Source organism: Phacochoerus africanus, chromosome 3 (genome assembly GCF_016906955.1).
Source record: "Phacochoerus africanus isolate WHEZ1 chromosome 3, ROS_Pafr_v1, whole genome shotgun sequence".
Classification (NCBI taxonomy): Eukaryota; Metazoa; Chordata; class Mammalia; order Artiodactyla; family Suidae; genus Phacochoerus; species Phacochoerus africanus.
This window is the reverse complement of record NC_062546.1, coordinates 175,458,402-175,475,565: the sequence shown is the minus strand read 5'-3', so window position 1 is coordinate 175,475,565 and position 17,164 is coordinate 175,458,402. Positions and strand designations below refer to the sequence as shown.

Below are 17,164 nucleotides of genomic sequence, written 5' to 3'. Positions count from 1 at the left end.
TGCAACTTGGCTTCAGTCCTTGCCCTGGGAACTTCCATGTGTCGTGGGTGTGGCTATAATATAAATATATATACTATATAACATATAGTATACACACATATACATATGCATATACATACATATATACATACATACACACATATATGTGGTCACTTTTAGACCTACTCGAAGTAGGATTTCAATATATGAATTTGGGGAGGGAGACACAATTCAGCCCATAATAGACAGTGAGCTATAAAATGTGAACATAATTAATGTCAGTTACATATTGAACTTGGTAGATCCAAGTCAATGAAGTAATTACTTGATGGTTCTAAAAATCTCTAATGTGGGAGGGGAGGGAGTGGGATGGACTGGGAGCTTGGGGTTAATAGATGCAGACTATTGCCTTTGGAATGGATTAACAATGAGATCCTGCTTGTAGCACTGGGAACTATGTCTGGTCACTTATGATGGAGCATGATAATGTGAGAAAAAAGAATGTATACGTGTATGTGTAACTGGGTCACCCTGCCGTACAGTAGGAAAAAAAATCTATTGGGGGAAATAAAAAAAATAAAAAATAAAAAAATTTTAAAAAGAAAGGAAAATTAAATAAATAAAAATAATAATACAAACAAAAATCTCTAATGTGAAGAAAATTTGAGTTATAATCCTTATGTTAGAAAAAACAAGATCACAAAGATGCTAGAAGCTTGCTCAGACCCCCTGAGATAAAGATTGGATGGGAATACCTTGTGCCTGATTCTTAGGCCAACACAGGATTCCACCCACTGTACTTCCTTCTAAATATCACCGCGGTCATGGTAAGTATTCAAAGCAAAGTCAATATCCACTTGACCTTTTTTGAGAAAACACATAAAGCTTTGGCTTTTACTCTACAAACTCTTTTAAGATTTAACGTCTTCTTGTTTTTATTTTTTGTTTTTGTTTCTCCCATTGAATTTATGAAAGTTGCCGATTTTTAAAATATTGTATTGAGTCAGCCCTCACAAATGGAGTAGGCTGTATTGTGCATTTCAGAGAACTAACATGTAGGTCTACCACATACATTTAGGAGACAATATTCCAGCACTGTGTGCAGTTTGGTTCCTGAAAGATCCATGCATATTTTAAGTAATTTTATCAAGGTCTGCACATATAAATATACCTATACCTATGTATACACACACTATTATGTCATTAAAAGGGAAATCATGAAAAAAGTTTATTTTTAAATTCAGATAATGCAATAAGGTATAAAAATGCAGTTAGGAATTCCTATCATGGCTCAGCATTTAAGGAACCCAACTAGTATCTATGAGGACATGGGTTCCATCCCTGGCCTCACTCAACGGGTTAGGGATCCAGCGTTGCCATGAGCTGCGGTGTAGCTCACCGATGCTGCTCAGATCTGGCATTGCTGTGGCTGTGGCGTAGGCCAGCAGCTGTAAATCTGATTCGACCCCTAGCCTGGGAAACTCCATGTGCCACGGTACAGCCCTAAAAAGACAAAAAGACAAAAAAGAAAAAGAAAAGAAGAGATGCAATTAGCATTATCCAATCTTTTAGATAACATTAAAAAATGTATGCCTCAAAAAATTACCTCTGCTTCCCTTTACAATTTAAATAAACCACTGAGATGCTTCTGCAGGAGGTATGCATTATTATACAGAAGTGCTTATGATGTTAGCAGGAAAGTGCACATTTCCCTTTTTGTTATTGTATTGTATTGGATATCTTGTGATGATTCGGCAAATACTAATTGACAAAATTTAAATTTATAGTCATTTCTTTTATATTAGTTTTTTCTTTGAAAATTTTTGGATAGGATCTATGTTAATCTTCATGGCTACTATTACTTTATTAAACATTTTTCACTCTTTGCTCAAATATTTCTTTATTTATTTACTTTTGGCCACATCCACAGCACATGGAAGTTCCTGGGTCAGGGATTGAACCCATGCCATCACAGAGACAATGCTAGGTCTTTTACCTGCTGTGCCACAGGGGGAACTCCTCAAATATTTCTTATTAAGTTTGTATTCTTATTCAATCAGGTATTAAATATGATCCTGTCTCTACATTCTACTTAGCCATTGGCAATATGGTTTTTAAAAGTAATTTATGTATAATCTGTGCATGCTTACCAAAATTACACCATACATAATCAGAGACATAAATATGATAAACACACTTATGAAGATGTGGAAAGGCAAACAAACTAAATTAATGTATTGGTCATTTTTTTTATTTCTATCTCTGTCATAGATGTATCAGATAACAGCAGGAAATTTCTGATCATTTTACTGTCCCAGTTTTTTTTTTTTTAATTTTTGGAAAAACTAGAAATATCTATTGTTTGTAACATCCTAAGATTTACTTAGAGGGTCAACAGTGGTGTGATTATCCTAGTAGCTGACTAGCTTTTTGAATTGGAGCCTTGTTAAGGTCAACACATTTGGGAAATTAAGATGAACTCTAAATGACTCAATAAGATGAAAACAGCAAGCCTGAAGATCAGTCTGTGGGCAGTTGTTGGCATTAACTGAATAGAATCATTCACTATCAAGACTTAGGATAATGGAATTTCAGGTGACCCTGAGAGCTTAATGGAAAAGAGAAAGTGCATCCAAGAGATTCCTCAAACCTCTTTAAATTCCAAACATTGGGTTGAAAATCAGTAGCAAACAATTTGTTCAAAACTGCAGTAAAGGAATTAGATGTGAAAGGGCATCTAACACTATTTGGCTTTGGTAGTGACAAAAAAAGGACATAATGCCTTACTTTCTCATTAAACTGTTTTCTTTCCATTTGTGAGTGAAATTTCCTTTGTACATCTCTAAAATTCTTTCCTCGGCTTCTCTCCCGTCCTTCTCTGCCATCCATTTGCCACAGGAGGTTTCAAGGATGAGACGGGAAGACAAGGGAATGATGATGGGCTTGGGAGGCAATGGTTGGGGGTGAGGAATGGGGGAGAGTTATTCCTGTCCCTTTCTTCCCCACCTGGAATCATCATCTAAGGCATTATTTTAAATTATCAGAAACTGAAGCTTGAACCTTAGCAGATTATAGAAAAATAAAAAGAAGTGCTTTAGTAACCTCAGAAAAGAGAAGTTTAACACTGGATCTTTATCTCACTCATTTAGAAGGTTGACTACTCAAATGCTGCCTGGAAATCCTAATGGTATCCACTGAAACCTTTTTTTTTTTTTTTTTTTGCTATTTCTTGGGCCGCTCCTGCAGCATATGGAGGTTCCCAGGCTAGGGGTCCAATCGGAGCTGTAGCCACCGGCCTACGCCAGAGCCACAGCAACGCGGGATCCGAGCCGCGTCTGCAACCTACACCACAGCTCATGGCAACGCCGGATCCTTAACCCACTGAGCAAGGGCAGGGACTGAACCCGCAACCTCACGGTTCCTAGTCGAATTCGTTAACCACTGCGCCAAGACGGGAACTCCTTTTTTTTTTTTTTTTTTTTTTTTTTTTGCTTTAGGGCTGCCCCTGCAGTGTATCGAGGTTCCCAGGCTAGGGGTTGAATCAGAGCTACAGTGGCCGGCCTACACCACAGCCACAGCAATGAGGGATCTGAACCACATCTTCGACCTACACCACAGCTCATGGCAATGCCGGATCCTCAACCTACCGAGCGAGGCCAGGAATCGAACCCACATTCTCATGGATCCTAGTCAGGTTCGTTTCCACAAAGCCACGATGGGAACTCCTCCACTGAATTCTTAATGAATCTTTTTCTCTCTTTTCTCTCATATGTGGGTGTGGGTGTGTGTATACGCATACATATATATGTAAATATATATATGCAAAAATATGAAGTAATTTTTCTTGATGGGAAAAGATACAGAGTTCCAGCATTAAGCTTCATGGCAGTAGAAAAAAATATCTAGTTGGCTCATCATTCATTCACTCACCATTCTTTCCTCATTCATTCAACAAATAGTCATCAAGCTTTAACTACATCCCAAGTGCTGTGCCAGATGGGTAGTTTAATGTTTTTTAAAACACTTGGGCTTTGTGTAGAAAATGTCTTGGAGAAGGATAGGGGGTGAGTAAAGAGACTGGGTGAGAACCTATAGTAGTCTCGGCAAGCGATGGCAGCTTGGCCTGGGCGGATGCTCATACACTTATTGCAATGAGGAAACCTGGGAAAGCTGAGACGGAGCTCAGCAAGTCAAGAGTGCAGTTATAAACCACTAAGTGTGAATTGCTTGGAGACACCCAGATGAAAATATCAGAATGGCAATTCACATGTACAATCTGGAGCTCGAGGGAGAGGTCTTAGTCCAGAGTAGACATTCAGTACATAATGTTTTGCTTAATTATTATTGTCGTAAGTCAGACACGGTCTCAGCATTTCAATTGCCAGAAAAGTAATCATAAACTAGATAACCTAATATGTGGATAATCTAATACTTTTAAACCTCTGTACCCATCATTCTGATAGCCTTCCCTCACATCTCGAATTCATTCATGTACCAGATAGATTGTTAATTACATTCAAGTGAATTATTTTCCCATTATGATTTCCTCTGGACTGTTGATTTCACAGTTATTTCTATCCAACATCTTATTAGCCCTCCACCTGGGTGCTGTAATTCTTTCCTTATATATGTATGGGATTCCAAGTTTATCAACCAAACAAGAAAAAAAAAATCACGTATGACATGGATTATTGCTTCCCTATTTTTATTGCTGTATTTCATGCCTTTTATAACTGTAGCCTGAAAAACAGAATATCCTAAAATAAGCTTGCCTCTGGACAAGGTTTTTTATTCAGGCAATAAAATATTATTTATTCAAGGTCCTTGTAATTCTGGAGCAGTGTTAGAGAATAGACAGTATAAAAGGCATGAATCTGCTCGTCTTATGTGCAGCAGAAAACAGCACAGATGGAGTCATAATAAATCATGTAACTAAAGTGTGTAGCTAACAAAATAAGCCTTTCCATGTTTTTATTTCCTGTGATCTTATTCTTTGCTAATTACACAGATAATATTATACAACATGCTCATTGTAAAATTAAAGTGCCTAAGTGCACAAATTTTTCAAAAATGAATTCACATCATGTCCTTCACTCTCTGCCACCTGTTTCTCAGAGGTAAACACAGTCGGCAGTTTAGTGAGTTTTTCTTCAGACTTTTTTCTTCTCATATAGGTATCTTTCCATTCTCAATATAAGTTACTTAGATTGTACTTGTTTTTTCTTTTTTTTTTCCTTTTTTTTAATTTAATTTTTTTTTTAATTTTCCCATTGTACAACAAGGGGGTCAGGTTATCCTTACATGTATACATTACAATTACATTTTTCCCCCAGCCTTTCTTCTGTTGCAACATGAGTATCTAGACAAAGTTCTCAATGCTATTCAGCAGGATCTCCTTGTAAATCTATTCTAAGTTGTGTCTGATACTTGTTTTTTCTTTTTTCACTTAACAATATATCTCAGATGTTGAGCAATGTAATTTTTTTCAATGCTGCATAACATCCCAGGGTATAAATATACCATAATTTATTTATTGTTGAGTAATTAAGTTGCTCCAAATTTTTGTTTTCTAAGAATGTTTTGGTGAATATCCTTATAGCATGTATTTTTGTATTGATATTTAAATATGTTCATATAATCAGTTCTTAGAAACGGAACTCTTAGGCGTTCCCGTTGTGGCTCAGTGGTTAACGAATCCAACTAGGAACCATGAAGTTGCGGGTTTGATCCCTGGCCTTGCTCAGTGGGTTGAGGATCTGGTGTTGCCATGAGCTGGGGTGTAGGTTGCAGACGCGGTTTGGATCCTGCGTTGCTGTGGCTGTGGTGTAGGCCAGCGTCTACAGGTCCAATTGGACCCCTAGCCTGGGAACCTCCATATGCCTTGGGAATGGCCCTAGAAAAGGCAGAAAGACAAAAAAAAAAAAAAAGGAAAGAAAGAAATGGAACTCAGGTTAAAATTTTTCATATCAAATTTTGGTTGATAACTGCATAATACTTATTACAGTAGATCATAAGGTGCCACTCGAATCATTAGTCAGTAGAGCTGAGGTCTCAAAGCATCATCCTTAGACCAGCAGCATCATTACCACCTGGGACCTTATTAGAAATGCCATTTCTTGGGCCCCATCCCTGATATACCATAGTAATCAGAGTTCTCCAAAGAAACAGGACACATAGGATGCATACACAGATAAAGAATGAGATTTATTTTAAGGAATTGCCCCATGTGATTATGGAGGCTGGCAAGTCCAAAGATCAGTAGTCAGCAAGCTGGAGACCCAGAAGAGCCAATGTTGTAGTTCTGATGCCAAAGCTGGCAGTCTTGAGGCTTAGGAAGAGCTCATGTTTCATTTTGAGTCCAAAGGCCGAAGAAAACTGATGTCCCAGTTGGATGACGTTCAGGCGGAAAGAGTTTGGTCAGACTTTTTGTTCTCTTCAGGCCTTCAATTAATTGGATGAGGTCCATCCATATTAAGGAGGGCAATCTGCTTTACACCATCCACCAATTCAAATGCTAACTTCATCCAGAAACACCCTCATAGGCACACCCAGGATAATGTCTGACCAGATATCTGGGCAGCATAGTCCAATCAAATTGACATGTAAAATTAGCCATCATACATACCGAATCAAAACTCTGAGGGCGAGACCTCGCCATCTCGTTGTACACTCTCCAGGCAATTTTAACACACAGCAGAGTTTAAAAATCACTGCCCTAGAGTGGGGTTTCTGGCTACTCAGATTTGTGCTTGAAGTCTTGGGGAAGTGCTCTTTAAGAACACACAACTTGGTCGGACTAGTCACTGATCACGATAAAAGATTCCCATCTCATTGGCAAGCTACCTTAGAGAAAAAGCATTGCCGTCAGGAGCTGAGGAGAGATGGACTTTATTTCTTTTTGATGCTCAAGCTGTATCAAGGTCAGCTTGAGAACCTACAGGTGCTTTCTCTGAAGGATTTTCCTGTTTGTTGATTTCAGATGCACAGTCTCTGGTAAACATGGACCTGTACTGTGGAGCTGAGCGCCTGTGCAGGGCCTTCTCTGCCCTTGTTGATAAGATCACCTTGTCCAACATAAAGTGAAGAGGAGTCCAGGATCAAAGGCCCCTTGGGGTCATGACAAAATGTATTCTCAAAATCTGTACTGAAAACGTCAGATCTTCTACCTCTCTCTGGTGTGAAACATGAAGAAAATACTATTTTTTAATCTCTCTACTCATGTGTCTTTGTTCTTCAGATTAAAGCCTTGGGAGTGAAGGGTGATGGAGGGAAATGGAAAGAGGAGGCAAGTCAAATCCACACGTGCTAAGTTTCTAATAGAGGCTCATCTTTGAAGATATAAGTAATAATATTTAAGCTTGTGATCTATAGGAATTCATGCTTCAATATCTAAGTTAATAAACTGATGACCTAATCTTCTATCTAGATGCTCCTGCTGGAGAGAATAGACTTGGTGAAGAACTAAAAACACAAACACACACACACACACAGTGCATGCAGAATTGGTGAGATCTGAATTAACTCTGTGGTTTGTACCAATATCAATCAATCTTGGGCTGTATTATTGTGCTGTAGTTATATAGGAGGTTACCTTGGAAAGAAGCTGGATGAAGGGTCTATGTTTCTGTATTCCTTTTTTTTTTTTTTTTAATGAGAGTTGCAACATTAAATTCAGGTTCTCTCTTAGGGGTTTTTTATATTTTTTTTTTCTTTTTTGGCACACAGACAGTATGTGAGAATTCCTGGGCCAGGAATTGAACCTACACCGCACAGCAGCAACCAGAGACACAACGGTGAGAACACAGGGGCCAGCAGAGAACTCCCTGTATTATTTCTTACAACTATATGTGAATCAAGAGTTATGTCAAAATAAACAAATTATTTTTTAAAACATGAGTGTTTCTCACTAAAACCCCACATCCTATGAGTTTGGCCAATGTATTTGTGTGCCTCCCTCCTCTGTATGTGTGATTAGAGTATCAATGCTTAATAATGGCCAAAAGAATTTTTTGAGTGTGTGAGCACTTATGTTCTAAGCGCCGTATATGCACTAACTCATTTAAGCCTCACAACAAACCTGGTAAGTGGAAATCTCATTTTATGAGAAAACTGGGCACAAAGAGGGTCAGTAACTTGTCCAAAGTCATTTGGTCATTACTTGATGAAGCTGTGATTCAGACCCAGCTTCTGAACCTGTACTCTAACCCCTGCTTTGTACCTTCTGTCAATAAATATTGTTATGGTTCCATTGTTCTGCCTATTATCTGAATGTGTAGCCCATGCTACCTTTAGAGAAGCTGTGGGTTCTTTTTTTTTTTTTTGTCTTTTTGCTATTTCTTGGGCCGCTCGCTCCCGTGGCATATGGAGGTTCCCAGGCTAGGGGTCGAATCAAAGCTGTAGCCACCAGCCTACGCCACAGCCACGGCAACGCGTGATCCGAGCCAAGTCTGCAATCTACACCACAGCTCACGGCAACGCCGGATCCTTAACCCACTGAGCAAGGGCAGAGACCGAACCCGCAACCTCATGGTTCCTAGTCGGATTCGTTAACCACTGCGCCACGGCGGGAACTCCTGTGGGTTCTGATTTATATGGCCCTTCATGTCTAGGAATGGTTCCAGAGTGGAATAATGTCTGGCTGGTAGGATTAGGACAAGGTTATCCCTGTTCAGTCTCATTTGAAACATTTTGAACTTGCTTTTCAGCCTATCACAATTTTTTTTTTTATTTTGGTTTTGTTGTTCAGCATGTTCACTCTCCTTACTTCATTCCAGCTTGTTCCTTACAAGTTTAGGAACGTGACCAGGGCACCAGTCAGCAAGCTACAGCTTACAGGCAAATCGGCCCGCCACCAGTTTCATGCAAGCTGTGCACTAAGAGAGGTTATTGCATTAAAAAAAAAAATAGGTGAAAAAAGCAAATGAAGATTATTTTGTAACACTTGAAAATGATACGGAGTCACATTTCAGTGTCCATGAGCAGTTTTATTGGAACACCCCCACGCTCATTTATTTACACATTATTCACATCCACTTTAATTCTACAAAGGCAGAAGTATTTAGTTGCACCAAGGACTGGACGGCCTGCAAAGCATCAGAAAAAAGTTGTCAGCCCCTGTTGCATAGTACCAAGATGTGGGAGGAGCACGGATCAGGCTCTCCTGCAAGCGCTGAAAGAGTGGCATCTTTTCAGGAGTTCCCATGGTGGCGCAGCGGAAACAAATCCAACTAGTATCTCTGAGGATGTGAGTTCAATCCCTGGCCTTGCTCGGTGGGTTGGGGATCTGGCGTTGCAGTGAGCTTCAGTGTGCGTTGCAGACGTGGCTGGGATCCAGCGTTGCTGTGGCTGTGGCATAGGCTGGTAGCTGTAGCTCTAATTCAGCTCCTAACCTGGGAACTTCCACATGCTGTGGGTTTAGCCCTAACAAGCAAAGAAAAAAAAAAAAGAAAAGAAAGAAAAAAAAAAAAAGAAAAGAAAGAAAGAAAAGTGTGGCATCTTTTCAATGACTTGTAAGAGGTAATGAGTTTATGGGATAGGTTTTAAGAATACGATACGAGACATTCTCTAATGTAATGCACAAAAGCAAAATACTTCTGTAGATGTGGTAGTCAAAGGGGCAGGTTCTAATGTGTTCATTCTCCTAACCAAGTTAAAACTGAGGCTGGGCTCCCTTCCCAGTTTCTTCCCCAGGCTTACTACTGTTAGGCTTTGGTTAATCTTCAGATGCAGCTGTATCTTCTAATAATAAGCCTTTGGATAAGATTTTTAGCTTAAGGAGGGCCCTCAAGCATCAGTGAAAACAATTTCTGAGGCTTCCTTTGGACCTGGGAAAAGCAAGTGAATTGCTAACACATCTGAAATTCAAACTGGTTGTCAGTCATCAGTTGTAATAGGATGATTGGGGAGATGAGTGTAATTAGAGATAAAAATAGCATTGTGTCTGGAACGCCGATAAATTTGCTAATTGGACAGATTTCTTTGCTATGAACCTCATTCAGGACTGGTTATTTTGAGGGAAAATATTTTTATGGGTTCTTTTCTTGTAATGCTGTTCGTTATATTTTTAGTTTGTTTTCCAATGCAAAATATAACCAGTGATAGAGTTTTAATATTTAATCCAATAGAAAATATGCTAATTAAGAATTATACTTACTGCTATTTTATTAGAGTTTGGATTGTCACTAATGGTAACATTAAATGTTGAAATTAAAATACTCCAGAGTTCTTATTGTGGCTCAGAGGCTTTAGAACCTGACTAGCATCCATGAGGATTCAGGTTCCATCCCTCAGTGGGTTAAGGGTCCAGCATTGCCACAAGCTTCAGTGCAGGTAGAAGATGAGGCTTGGATCCTGTGTGTGGCAGCTTAGACGTAGGCCAGCAGCTGCCGCTCCTATTTGACTCCTAGCCTGGGAACCTCCAAAGGTGGTTGTTAAAAGGAAAAAAAAAAAATGAAAATACTCCAATAACCTCACTTGGGGTCCAGAGCTTTTATTACTTTTGTTCCTGTTAGAAGAATGTTTTATGTACCAGTTTTTGGGGTTTTTTTGTGCTTCACTCAGTTCAAAATATTCAGGTATCACAGACCATCAGTAACTGGTAATTAATAAATATAGTGTCTTATTTACCTGTGCACAAGCAATCTGGTGATTAATGTCTTGGAAATCATGCAGTGCATTCCAATTAAATGCATGGCACTCTAGTTCATTAACAATGTCAAGCATCCCAAAACAATGTTCAAAATGAACACAAAAAACCTGAGTGGCCCAATCCCCTACCGTCTTTGGAAGCTATTTTAACTCCTTCAGACACTGGGATGATCTGGTAGTAATGTCACCATTTGAAGGAACATGCTGATGGCCTAAAAGAATGACACTAAGTACTCTGAGAGATTAGGACTTAATATGTATCTCCGGACTCATTTTGAGTAAATAAATGATCAACAGTCAAGAAAAAAATATATATATATTTTTTTAAATTCCAAGATGTGAATAAGCTCCGAGGTTAGATTTCTTTTCTCTTTATTTCCCGGTCGCTGGTTATTTTTCCAATAAACTTAGACCCACTCCTGTGTATGTGTGTGCTTATCAAGTCTTCAATCATCTCTTTCTTCTTTAGGGAAGGGATTCTTAGTTGCTGAGAATATGTACCTGAAAGTAGAGAAAAGGAATTAATCATTAGGTCACCAGATTATTTTCAGGTTAATTAAATATCAGTGACCTGGTTTTAAAAAGAATGTGCTATTTCTAACAACGGACTATCAAGATTCTATAACGAGTTCCCATTGTGGCAAGTTAAAAACCCAGCATAGTCTCCATGAGAATGCAGTTTCGATCCTTGGCCTTGCTCCGTGGGTTAAGGATCCGGCGTTGCCATGAGCTGTGGTGTAGGTCGCAGACTTGGCTCGGATCCCGAGTTGCTGTGACTGTGGTGTAGGCTGGCAGCTGTAGCTCGGATTGCACCACTAGCCTGGGAACCTCCATATGCCACTGGTGCAGCCCTAAAAAGCAATAAAAAATAAAATAAAATAAAATAAAATAAAATAAAATAAAATGATTGTATACAAATTTACTGCAGGGTGTGTATGTATATTTGTATTTATGCAAAGCTTTGTGTCTGAGGAAGTTTATTTATATAATATGAATTAAGTAGATTATAATAAATATATTTCCTTGTTGATTAATATGTATTAAGATATATTTTCTGATTAAAAAAGTAAAAATTGTCATTATATAATTTTAAAATAAAATATAAATAAAATGCTTTAAACTCTCCATAGTGTAGTCTTCCAGACATAACCATAGCTTTATGCCTACACACTTTATACCATAATTTAGTTTGCCATACCCTACTATGAGACATTTAGTTTATTTCCAAATTTTCTGTTCCTTTAAGTAATATTGGAGTAAAGAAACTTGTACTGCATCATTGACTACATCTTTGAATGATCCTTTAGGATGGATTTCTAAATGACTAATTTCTGAATATTTTGCTTAGGAAATTTTCTGGAGTGAGATAAGCAGATAATCAAGCATTAATGAATCTAATTATTTATATTGCTGAAGTATTGTTTTCTCTTCTGCTTAGTGATTAAACAATGAACTTTGGCCAGCTAGTTAGACTGACTGCAAATATCATGAAATTATGAATCTAAATTATAATCTTCTTTTCATGGAGAAAAGCAAAGATTCGCAATTTTTCTAGACCATACAAACTACCAGGCTTAGGCAGCAGGCAGGTTTTTCTGTTCCTCTCAGAGGCAGAGCAAAATGTGTTGAAGGACGAGATCATAATTTTTGACACAAGCAAGTGTATACTTCAAAATCCCTTCATTTGTTCTGAATGAAGCCTTTTCTAACCCGCAAGTTAACCTCAACTATGTTATTTTCTATTTGGGAGCTATTATCAGCCTTTACACTTCCTAAATCTATTTCTCTCTCTCCCTCTGTCTGTCTCTCTGCCTTCATGTAATCCATGATAATTTACTAGTTAAGCCTGGGACCACCCTCTGCAGCCTTCTCAATACTTCAGCATTCTGGAATTAGCTTGTATCTTTCTACATAAAGTAACAATGCTCTTTTGAGTCTTTTCACAAATGATCTCTCTAGACTTCAGATTTTCTTGGAATTTTCATTTCTGAATTGACAACTGTGGTATCTAGGCCATCACTCAGCTCAGTAAGCTGTCCTTGGAGTAAAGCTCTTCTGGATTCTTCCTATAGTTAAATACATGCTTTTCATACATTAATTTTTTTTATAGAAGCACAGAAACATCAGAACACAGAATCTGAATAGACTTTATGGGTCATCTAATGCTTGCCACACTCTTCTGTTTCAGATGAATAAGCCAATTAAGTTAATCAACTTGCCCAGGGTCACATGGCTATTTGATATCTCTTGTTTTCATACTTGTTGGCTCAATACTGATAAATATATTAACACACACAGTTATATAGGAGTTTTGTGTTTTTAGTAAGGAATGATTCATAGCAACATTTCTCAAATGTATTTAAACTATTTAACTTGAATACATCAAAATAGCAAGAACCTTCTTGGGTATTATGTAGACTTATTTTGGTTCTCTCTTTCTGCTCTGATGATGTGATTTTCCTGAGAACTATGGCGACAAACATCTCTTCACACTCATCCCCCTCCTGACCTAGTAGCATATTAATTCTCTAGTGACAAAAGAAGAAAATTAGTGGAGAATCTGTGCAGGTACATCCAGAGCCCAGTTGAACCACTAGAGATTTAATCAAACCTCTTGAGATGAAATCTCGATGTTCCTGCAACTATTTAACTTTCAGACATGGTGTCTTCTTGACCCAAGACCCTCTTTGACTGTGGTTACACAATATAAATGGAAAGTCTTATTTCCTGGTCTGCAACAATTGTTTATGTCAAACATTAAAATATCTTCAATAAAGTGAAATGTTTACTCCTACTACTTTCAAAAGGACTCCCAGGAAAGTTTGCAGACCAGCTGGGTCAATAGCAACTTTGTAGCAAGATGAAGGAAGTGGTTTCCAAAGCTGAAGACAAAATTACTGCTTTTTTTTTAAGAAGATAGAAATGCCATGTTGAAGTATGCTCAGAAAATTACAGAGAGTCTCAGACTGTTACGATAGCCTTGTTGCAAGCAAGCAAACTGAAGGCTGTTTTTGAGATTATATGCATATAATATAAATATACTTATCTATAAATATATTAAATTATATAATTATAGGTAATATATACAATTATTTTCATGTTAAGTTGGGCACAAATAGTATTATTTTCATTTATTTTATAGATACTTAAAGTTATAAAAGGTAAGCACAAGATACAAAACCAAGAAATATTGGTAGTAATTTGCTTACGACAGCCGAATAGGATAAGAATGGAAAAAACAGTACATAAGAATAATACAGTCCTTACTGATGCTGATATCTGGCTGCCTCTATTCAAAATATTTTTATTTGGTAACCAACATTTAAAGACACTTATTTTGTATTTTTACTTTAGTAGCTAAGCTGCTGAAAGAAGATATCCTCTGAAAAAAAGGAAATTGGCTTAAGTGACAATAACACTTGCTAAAATAAAAAATTTATCTACAAATGATAGCAGTGGATTAACTAGTTTTATGAAGCAACTAAGGATGTTTTGTGTTACTGAGGTTACAACAAACTAGATGTTTAAAGGTTCTATAATATCTTGGTAAAATATTGATCTAGAACAATTACTGTTAATTGCTATTTTAATAGATATTTTATAGGAGTATATATAGAGATAACAATTCTCACAATGAAAAGTACAAACGCAAAAATTATTTATACTTGAGTTTCCACTAGCGCAAACAGTTACTACCCCACCCAAACAGCCCTTGCTGCAAGCTTTTGGAAGCTCATTGGTTGAAACAACACTGAAAAAGGAACAAAAAACAGTATGAATAGGGCTGTTATCGCTTGTCTTACTCACAGTGGCTCATTCACTCTCATTCTTATTCTCTATAGGATATTTCTTCTTGTGCCCCCAGGGAAGACTGCATTTGAATATAATATTTATTTCAGTGTAAATCTCTAAATCTGTTCAAGTTTTAGATTTCTAAAAATTAATCACTCAGCTTACTGGAAGTTAATTACTTATTTGAAAATGTATTCAAAAAACAAGGAAGAATGAATTGGCAAGCCAGCTGGTTTTTCTACCATTTACATCATCAACTAAGTACATCTCAAGGAGAACTTCCCATTTACATGAAAGCAGTTTTTTTTTTTTTTTTTCCTATTTAAAGGGGCAAGAGCTTGTGTGTTGTTAGTGTTCCTCAGGCTAATATTCAAATCTTCCCACTCCCATGCAAACAATCCAGGTTATTTCAGCCTAACTGAAAAAAATACTGATGATTTTGGGGGCATCCCTTCATACCTTGATCCTGCATTTTAAAAATCATGCTCTTTTTTACTTGTCTTCCTGACTCTCTTGCTGCGGTTCACATGAACTATGAGGGTGAGGATAATCTGTCAAGTTTTTTAAAAGTACTGCAAGACACAAAAGGAAGTGTATCTATCTTCCTATCACTTGTGTGCTCTCCGGGTTCACTTCTGAGAAGAATATATATGCAAATGGATTACCCTAAAGCCATTTTTTTCCCTCTTCCTCACAATTCAGCACATTCATACTTGATTGACCCTTTCAAAAACATGGAACTTGAGATCAACCACCTTGTTTTCTTCCTGTGTGCTGTGGATGCTCTTCTTCTCCAGCCAATTGCCTCCTTCCTAAGCCATGGTTTCTGGAGAGGACACAGTCCACATAGATGTCCCAGAAGAGTTGGGCCAGGTCCCAAAACAATGCCCCATGCTTCAAGTTTTCAGATGACTTCAGGTAGATCATAAAATCCCAGAAACCTGAAACAGTGTTGGAAATTGGAGGCTTCCGCATTTCCAGGAGGAGCACTGAAGAAGATTCCCAGCACTGAGGATCAGCTTGGTTAAGAGCCAGCAGATCTGTCTGGCTGTGACAGAAGAAAGGAGACACACAGCACATTCCCACAATGAGCAGGGAGCAGGTGAGACTCAAGGGGCAGTAGATCCCTCCTCTCTTCCCAGGATCGGCCATGGCCTTGAAACTGCACAAGATGGAAATACCTCATATGAGTCCCTGCTTTTGTTCCACTCGGTAGAGAAAATAATTACGCATTTAAGAACCTTGGTGCCAGAAAAAACAAACAAACAAACAAAAAAACAAACAAAAAAAACCAATCATCTTTAGGAAAAGTCTTATCCTACTTCCCATTTTACAAGCCCCATTCTATCTAAAATAATGCATTGTCAAGCCAAGTAATAGAAAACCAAGATATTTAGACTAAGAAATATTTATTCCTAAGATGTGCTCTTTTGTAAGATAAATAAGTAAAATTGTTTTCTCTAGCACAGGGAAATATAGTTTTAAAGAGTACTAAGTGAAAATTTTCAATCTTACTGCATGGCTTTTATTATTCTATATAACATATACATAATAATACCATATACCAAATATGTACCAAATAATACCCTAATTTAGCATAGCTATCTTAAACCAGGACTCTCATGTAGTTAAGAATTTGAACATATTTGCCATTGAATGATTTCCTACTATAGTTTCTTTTAGTACTATAAAAAGACATAAGAATTGTAAATATTATAAATAAAAATAAACACAAGGTAGTGTGCTGAAAGTCTGGAAATCAAGGTATATTCAACCCATTAGAGCAGAATTAATGAACGTTTTATAAACCAAGGTATATTCAACCCATTAGAGCAGAATTAATGAACACTTCATAAGTTTGACGATTCGGACATAACTTTCATACAGATGATTTTTTTCGTTTTTCTTCTTGCTATAAATCTCAAGAATTTAAAAAAATTATTTTCCTCTGGCTTTCAAACCTATTGCAATGAAACCTACACATCCATATACCACTTTGTAGTTATTATGCTACATTTCAGACAAGTCCAATGAGAAATGATGTACTTAAAAAAACAATAACCCAAATTTTCTCCCCCCTCAAAAAAAGCTCATCTCAGTCTTTATAGAGTATGCAAAATGTATATCACACTTAAACAACTCTAGCATAAAGAAAAAGCAGGAAGTTATATACAGCTCACTTTCAGTTTTATCTTGTTACGTCCGAACCTTTTAAAATGTTAGTATCATGAAGGTAAGCAGGCACAGCTTATAAGACCACTCATGAGACCATGTCTCTATTGGAACACTTGATGATAACACTATATGATGGAATCTTTATCTTCTGTATAGTAGCAAAACTTTGAGGCTCCCTTAAATGGGTATTTCAGAAACTATCTTTGAAAAGGCACATTCCTAAAAAAGTATGTTGAGATACAAGGTTATTCAAAAATGTTTCCTCTATATGTCAGATTATTTACACAGGATATCTTCGTGAACAAAATCAAGTTCAATATGTCCTTTTCTGAACTGAAACATTAAAGTCGAGGGGCCGCAAAGGCTGTTTTTCCTTAACGGACAAGTCAAATCTATCAGTGCTAGGTTTACTATAAGACCGAGGTCGGGATACTGTCCAGGGTGCTGAAGTTGGAGAGCCCGGTACTCACGGACTGCTTGCGCCGCAGCGCTCACGTTGGCTCCGTCAGGTTCCCTTCCCTTCGGAGAGTGTTCCCCCAGCCTGGAAGTTCCTTAGCCCTGGGGTCCTGCG

General features: G+C 37.6%; 2 protein-coding genes across 2 annotated transcripts in view; one reads left to right on the top strand and one right to left on the bottom strand.

The window, feature by feature from the left end:
• The window catches only part of DYTN (dystrotelin), a 61,979-nt gene extending 54,917 nt beyond the window's left edge, over positions 1–7,062 (top strand). Inside the window, exon 12 of the mRNA XM_047770470.1 lies at positions 6,959–7,062. Within this exon, the coding sequence (XP_047626426.1) occupies positions 6,959–7,062 (104 nt within the window). The remainder of the gene's footprint in view (positions 1–6,958) is intronic.
• Positions 7,063–10,981: 3,919 nt separating this feature from the next.
• On the bottom strand, positions 10,982–15,570 carry FAM237A (family with sequence similarity 237 member A). Its single transcript, XM_047770251.1, has 2 exons — positions 15,174–15,570; positions 10,982–11,127 (listed from the first exon to the last, which is right to left on the bottom strand). The coding sequence occupies exons 1-2, from the start codon at positions 15,568–15,570 to the stop codon at positions 10,982–10,984; spliced, it is 543 nt and encodes a 180-aa protein (XP_047626207.1).
• Between the last annotated feature and the right edge of the window lie 1,594 nt (positions 15,571–17,164).

Coding starts and splice junctions, on each gene's coding strand:
- FAM237A (XM_047770251.1), bottom strand. CDS start 15,570: ATGGCCGATCCTGGGAAGAGAGGAGGGATCTACTGCCCCTTGAGTCTC. Junction 11,128..15,173: donor GCACACAGGAAGAAAACAAG/GTGGTTGATCTC, acceptor CTCTACTTTCAG/GTACATATTCTCAGCAACTA.